The 7,615-nt window shown below is 35.5% G+C and overlaps 1 protein-coding gene across 14 annotated transcripts in view; it reads left to right on the forward strand.

The window, feature by feature from the left end:
- Window positions 1-766: 766 nt before the first annotated feature.
- LOC127158254 (polymeric immunoglobulin receptor) overlaps window positions 767-7,615 on the forward strand; it is an 88,811-nt gene continuing 81,962 nt past the window's right edge. For 6 of the 14 annotated variants that reach the window (XM_051101424.1, XM_051101423.1, XM_051101422.1 and 3 more), the window contains exons 1-6: window positions 767-965; window positions 1,051-1,353; window positions 2,010-2,360; window positions 2,485-2,793; window positions 3,531-3,845; window positions 3,937-4,239. In XM_051101424.1, coding sequence (XP_050957381.1) covers window positions 917-965; window positions 1,051-1,353; window positions 2,010-2,360; window positions 2,485-2,793; window positions 3,531-3,845; window positions 3,937-4,239 — 1,630 coding nt within the window. In that variant the 5' untranslated portion in view covers window positions 767-916. Of the gene's footprint in view, window positions 966-1,050; window positions 1,354-2,009; window positions 2,361-2,484; window positions 2,794-3,530; window positions 3,846-3,936; window positions 4,240-4,323; window positions 4,630-4,944; window positions 5,041-5,171; window positions 5,216-5,315; window positions 5,633-7,615 lie in introns of those variants that run through there. The other 8 variants (XM_051101417.1, XM_051101419.1, XM_051101412.1 and 5 more) reach the window with 4 other exon arrangements.

The following is a 7,615-nucleotide window of genomic DNA, read 5'->3' on the forward strand; positions in this document are numbered from 1 at the left end:
TCCAAAGAGTGTCGTGTATTACTGCCCCCTAGAGGAACATACTGTTGTTTTGCAGTTAATATTCTGCTTATTATGTTGCAAACTGTTGATCATTGTGATGGTATTTAATCATATTATCCTAATCATAAGCACACTGGTTTGTAGTGCAAAAAGTTGTACCCTTTACTGCACTGTTATTCTTGTAGTCATTTACCAAAAGCAGCTAAAGAATCAGACAGAGGTCCCAGAGAGAGAGAGAGAGAGAGAGAGAGAGAGAGAGAGAGATGACTGTACAACTGATATTATCATTACGAAAGAAATGTTTATGTATGTTTAATTATTTTCTTAACAGATACAAACAAGTTGATGTGCAACACAATGTAAACCTTTAATATGTGACAAGAACATGGTTGCAAGAGGCTGAGGGTAAGCAGAAGTTAAAGGATGTGGGACCCACAAATAGGTTGTAATAAATAAGATACAACTGACGACATGTCAGAACAATGCAGGATGTGTGTCAAACAACTTCTAGACCTTTCCTACATCCAGTGCACATAAAATACCCACAGTGCACCTACTTGAAATGCTGTCACTCACACCGTATGTTTTGATATTAATATACCAATGTGTCATCTGTGTTTTGTGTATTTACAGCATGTTTCTCTGAATATCTTTCACACATATGTCAACACTCATCAGCTCTGTCTGCAGTGTGTCTGGGTGGATCCCATATAGAATAAGGAAGCAAAAAAAAAAGAAAGACTGACAGAGGATGCGTGTGTGTTTATAAAGATCATTGACATTAATGCATTTGACAGACACTTTTATCCAAAGGGAATTACATTGCATTCAAGATATTTTGTCAGTTCTTGCTTTCCCTGGATTTTGAGCAGATCTGGTTGTGTTTGAGTATAACGGAGACTGACATCAATCTGGAATGAAGACCACCATCATCATCATCATCATCACTCTCTGTCTGATCTCAGGTCAGTTCTTTACTGGCAATTCTGTATATTCTATTTATTATATTAATATATAATAACCCAGAGTAAATGAACTTGTGTTTGTCAGGTCAGGTACTTTGTTTCAGTGTGTTTGGCTGCACTGGAGGGAGTGTAATGTTCAAGTGCATGTACAAGTCTAATGATCAGCATAAAGAAAAGTATTTCTGCAGAAACACAGACTGTACGACAGGAATCAGTACTGAGACTCAGCGCCAATGGGTTTATAATGGGAGATTCAATCTGTATGATGATGAAAACAGCAGATTCTTCACAGTGTTTATCAGGAACCTCAGCAGAGAGGATGATGGGGAATATACATGTGGAAACAAGCAGAAATGGAGTCATGATGTTACATTAGTGGTGAACAACAGTGAGTATGATACTTTATCACTTACTACAGTAATTATTTTTATATGTTTGTTTTAGTAACAATGAACAACTATGAAAAACAGATTACTGTGCAAGTATATAAGTCATTGATCAAAGCTGTCTGATTGCTTTAACCTGATTCACAATGGTAAAATAACAATAATGACCTTTTAATCATTTGGTCATCGGATGCCCATTTTCCAGATGATATACAGGGGGAAATAAAAGTCTTAATATACTTTGGTTCAAACTTTCTTTGTTCATGTCTCAACACCCTTTTTTGTAAAAATGAGCTCTGCTAAAAGAATCTCATTCTGGGCAGTGTTCCTTTAAATGTACAGATTACTGGATGACATTTTTCATTTAGTGTCTTGACATAGAATGACAGATCTTAGATCAACAACCATAAATATACCTAAAAACAAGAATGTTAAAAATGTCAATAAACTATTGTTGAGTGACACTTCATGTGTCAAACAGAGCATGAGCGATCGATTTGAAAAAGGGGAAATTATACCAGTAAAAACCACTGCATTTTTTTATCATTAAGGGTAGATTTGCATACACTACAACACACATTAATGTTCAAACAACAAAAAAAAAAACCCCTTTAAGATTTCAGTGCATGTCTCAATGATTTGTTACAATTATTTTCAGAGTCATCTTCTTGTGGGACGTCTGTTATCCGATCTGCATATATTGGGCAAACAATCACTTTTAGTTGTAAATATGATCATAAGTTTAAAAAATACACCAAAGTCTTCTACAGACTGAACGTTGGTCCTGTCCATGTGCTGAACAGCTCACAATCATCACAATCATCTGAGGAGAAGTTCATCCTGTCTGACAGTCAGAAAGATCATTTTAATGTGACCATCAGAGACATTTCTACAGCAGACAGTGGAGTTTATTTATGTGGAGTGGAGAGACACGAATCAGATGATCAACCTTCAGAAACATCAATTACTCACATCACCTTCATTAAAGAGATTCATCTGAATGTTTCGAGTGAGTTTAGTTTTAACTTAAAAAATAATAATAAAATAAAATAAAAACCTTACAATTAAATAAACATAAATCTCTCTTGACTCGTAATAATGTAATAAATCTATAAATAAATCTTGTCTTGCAGGTCAAATAAGTTCAGTTCAGGTTGAGGCCTACATCAGTAAATCAGTCTTCATCAAGTGTAAATTTCCACAAAAATTCAAAGGAAACAAGAAATTCATCCAGAAAGATTCATCACTGAAGATCCCTGTTGATGAACAGAATCAATGGGTCCATCATGATAAACTGCACATGTATGATGATACCAGTGGAGGAGTTTTGAAGGTTTTTATCAGTGATTTAACTGCAGCTGATGAAGTGACGTACAGGTGTGGAGTGAATATCAATAATGATGAAGATCTGTTCACTGAGATCAAACTGACAGTCAATCAAGGTAAAGAGCTTCTTTTTGGACACTTTCTAGCAGTTAAAATAGAAAAAAAATAAAAAAGATGATATTTTTAATATTATATATTAAGGGGTGTAGGTTCTGTTATTGTTAGTCTTATTCATTTTTTCCTTCTTCATCTGCTATTGAGTCTGGCGGCCCATAGAACCGGTTACAGACAAATGATAAAATTTGTCACACAGATTGAGGACAGTCTGAACATTAACCTTAGAGTCTGTAACTCAACAACACTAGCACTAGCACTCTTTTTTCCCTCCCATTTTTAATGTACCAAAAACCTACTTATTCAAACTTGTCCTCGACAGTTTGTCTGATTCACACATAATGGCTCAGATCATTGTGAGACCATGCTGGCTAAAATAAATGAAATGCTTTTTGATAGACACAACCGTTCTTATAGAACATCAAAGTTAATTTGACCATGCCAAAATGGAGATGATGCTGTATTTCTGCAAAGATTTGCCACGTGAGGACAAAATTTTGTACCTGTTATGATGTCATTAAGCGTGAACGTTTTGGCACAGTGCCACCTAGCAGTAAAAAAAAAAAAAAAAAAAAAGATTTACTACAGTGTACCATGTTGAACGGCACTTAATTTTTCCATGTTGGCCAGTAAAATGCTCTATTTTTCATTGCTTTGTACAGTTTTCTAGCAGTTAAAATAAGGGAGAAAATATTTAAAGTTTTTGATATTATATGATGTGCATTGTTTTTGTGTGTAGATCATCAGTTTAATACATCAAGCAAATCAGCTGCTGTTATTGGTGAAAGTGTGAAACTCACCTGTAATTACCCTGAGAAACACAACGAGACCATCAAACACATCTGCAAAGAGAACAACGAGAAGATCTGTCAAAACATCAGTTCATCAGAGAAGAAGCGCTTTGAGTTTTCTGACAGTACAGCAGGAGTTTTTACAGTGATCATCAGTAATGTGAGCTGGAGAGATGCTGGAGTTTACTGGTGTGGAGCAGAAACCAAACACAAACATGTGACTTCTGTTTCTCTCACCAATAAACATGAACTAACATTAACCAGTATGTACAGTAATCATAAACCATACAGTTCAATAATATATACATTTATTTTACAGTGTATAAATACGTCTCCATTCTCTTTGACTATTAGTGCCTCCAGTGGTCGGACGTGAAGGAGATTCAGCTGAGATCAAATGCCCTTATGATGCAAATCAAACAAAAGAAATAAAACATCTGTGCAAAGGAAAGTGTTTCACTGAAGATGCTCAAAAAATCATTCGATCAGATGAAGATCATGTTAAAAACCCAAAGGTTTCAGTAAAGGACGACACTGAACTCAATCTCTTCACTGTGATCATGACTGAGCTGAGAGCAGAGGATGCTGGGAAATACTGGTGTGCAGTGAAAGACGTGTTTAATCTTCCCATTGAGCTCATGATCGTCATGAAGGATGGTGAGGCTGTTTATTTGGGATTAATCTCAATGTTTCTGATCATTTTGTTCTCAAACTCCTCATATTTAATGTTGTGTTGTTCAGTGATCACTCATGAGGCGTCTGTCGGAGGATCAGCGTCCATCAGCTGTAAATACATCAGGAATCAAAATCAGGGTTTTTTCTGTAGAGGAGATCAGCCCAATATCTGCGTCAGAGACGGAGTTTGTGTTTCATCAAATCAAAATAACAGTATAAACGGCAGATTCTCTCTGACTGATGAAACCTCTGCTGGAGTCTTTACTGTGATCATCAGCAATCTGACAGCAGAGGATTCTGGGAAATACTGGTGTGCAGAGGAGAATTCTGGGTCCTTCATACTCACTGAAGTTCATCTACATGTGAAAAAAGGTAAAACACGTTTGTTAAAGGCATAGTGTGAAACTCATAACTAATTACTTGTAACTTGCCAACTTTTTAACTAATTACTTTTAACTTGCCAATTTCAGCAGAACACCAAGAAATGCCAGTAAAAATAGGGACAGATACTTTGTTTTTTTTCAAAACTTAAAGAAAAAAAATAGAATCTTCAGAAAAAAAAAAAAAAAAAGTAATGTTTTCCTTATTTCCTAATTATTTCCAATAGTAGTTGCAGTCCCATAATACCCAATGTTTTAGACAAAACAATAAATCACAGTTTGAGATCGTTCTGTTGTGTGATTTCAGGTTTTTCTGTGACAGCTGTGGTTTCTGTGGGTTTAGTTCTGCTCGCTGTGTGTTTAGTGCTGGTGGTGTTTAAAATAAAATACAACAGCAAACATGGTGAGACACACAAACATCCTATACATTTCAACATTTCTGACCTTTGTTTTCTTGACCTCTGCTGGTCAGAAATACACAGCAGTTAAAATCATCTCTCATTTTCTCACTCTCTTTCTTTTGTTCACACACAGATGCCAACTCATCAGACAGAAGAGAAACAGAAGATCATGAAACGGTGAGTTTCAGAACTGATCTGTGCTTGATTATATGAGAAGTTGGTGTGTGTGCAGTACCTTTGAACTGAGTTCATGTTTCAGGGATTTTAATTCTTGCAGGCTCAGGAAGAGATTCAAGACTCAGATCCTGAATCAAATCCTCTCTATTCAACAGTACAGTTACCCACAAACCCCTCTGATGAGCTCCTGTACGCTGCCGTCAGTTTCCAGAAGAATGAAGAGTCTCTCAGTGACGCTACAGTCAGATTCAGTAAAGATGAGATTCACTGTGATTACGCATCTGTCAATCACAGAATCAATCACTGAAAAAAAAAAGATTGAATGACACAAACATTCAGTTTCATTGAATTTGAGCAGTTGGCAACACCTACAGGCCACTGTTGGGAAAAAAGTTCAAATGTTTTTCTGTGACTGAAGAAAACACAATAACTGGGGAAGACTCAGATAACATTCAAAGCATTTTGAACAAAAAAAAAAAAAAAAAAAAAAAAAATGCAATTTATTTTTCAGTAAATCACATTTTTGAGGTATAAGAATGCATTTTTCAGAAAACATCTTGTGTAAAAGTACTGAGCCGCTGCAGAGGAGCAGCTCTAATGTGCTATTAAAAAAGATGAAGTACCAAAAGTGAATTTTAACAGGCATAATGAAGTTAATTACACTTGGAGTATTAAGAAGAAAACTCATAAGCCACTTCTCATCATAAAGAAATTAATTAAGAATGTTTCATCACAGGTAAAATGAACAAAAATGAGACAAAAAGTGAAGTGTTAATTTGTTTAGCAGAAACTTGGAGGTAGGGATGAGTGTGATTGCATTTCATGTTGGTTTCAGTGGCAGCCCTAAAAACAAGCACCAAAACCTTAAATTCATTGCCAGTGCTCTGATGTTCCTGATGTTGTCAAGCACAAACCTGCACAACCAGACAAATCCACAGGCTCCTTGTTGTCCTGGTTGCTGTTAGTGTTGTGACACAGTGACGTTTGGGTACAAGCAGCTCCGACTTCATGATGCTCCAGCCAGGCCGAGATGTCTGAAAGTCCAGCAGAAGAATAAGCTGAGAAAGTGAGATCATCAGGATGAAAAGACAGAAAAGGAAGAATGAAGGAAGGAGGAAATGCTGGGGGATTCTGAGCAGTGGAGTTCAGTGGAGAATCAGCTTAAAAGTGGCAGGAAGGACGTCAGTACTGAGAGATGTGTTGAAGAAGACAAACATAAAATATCAAGAAGAATATCTAACATATTAAGTCGATTGAAGAACTGTTGAAGACAAGCTTTTTGCTATAGGGCTCCAACACCGTTATTGTGGTAATTGATCAGTATGATTATTAGATTCATTAAATCGACTGATCATCAATTATATTGCTGATTAATCAGTAGGCTTTGATCTATTAAGATTTTGCTAATTATTAAAATATTCAGTTCTACATATAAGTGTCCACAATTAAATTCCCATATTTTAAGGAAATTAGACATCAAGCCACTGATGTAATGTAATTACATGCTCTAAATCAATTTTTAGTGTGGGTTTTTTAGAAACCCAATTTCTTTGTTAAAGAATGTTGTTTTGAATGAATTGTTTCAAATCATTAAACAGGTTTGTTAAGACACTGATCACCAGCTGTGGTCACAGATGAGCAGTAATAGTCAGATTTTATCACTGAGTTTTTACTTTTGTGACTGTAACAATAGTTCTCGAGATAAGAGACTATTTATCAATTGATTCTAAGTGTGTATAATGATGTAACATTGTTAAATATAACAAGGATAATAATTACTTTTCTAAAAAAAATATTTTGGGGTTTAAAAAGCCTGTTGAATTTTGCCATTTATCTAAGGTGATTTTGAAAGTTTTTTTTTTCAAACATTCATTTTTTGTTTATTTGGTTCCACAGTGTTTGCTGATTTTTTTTTTTTATGTAAAAAAAGTTATTTGGTCTATATATAGCATGGTGTATTTTTATTCATTTTGTTAATAAATGAATCATTCCATGTTTAATATAAGTGCGTTTGTCATTGTACTGTTTTGTTTTTGCTGTCCATTCAATCCAGGGCTGTCAAACTCCAGTACTGGAGGGCCGCAGCCCTGCAGAGTTTAGATGTGACCCTAATTAAACACACCTGATCCAACTAATCAAGTCCTTCAGGCTTAATTGAAAACTGCATAGTATGTGTGTTGGAGCAAGGTTGGAACAAAACTATGCAGGACTGAGTTTGACACCCCTGTTTCAATCAATTGACGCCAAATGCCGCCAATTCGAAAGTGAAAGTAAAATGCACATATGCATTTACAAGCTGTTGGAAAGTGAGGAATAGAGGGAAAACTCTAGCGAACTACCCCCACAAATACATTTGAATTATAATAACTAATTAAAACACACATATAGCACCTGAATAAT

The sequence above is a fragment of the Labeo rohita genome, unplaced genomic scaffold (assembly GCF_022985175.1).
Source record: "Labeo rohita strain BAU-BD-2019 unplaced genomic scaffold, IGBB_LRoh.1.0 scaffold_142, whole genome shotgun sequence".
In the NCBI taxonomy this organism is placed as follows: Eukaryota; Metazoa; Chordata; class Actinopteri; order Cypriniformes; family Cyprinidae; genus Labeo; species Labeo rohita.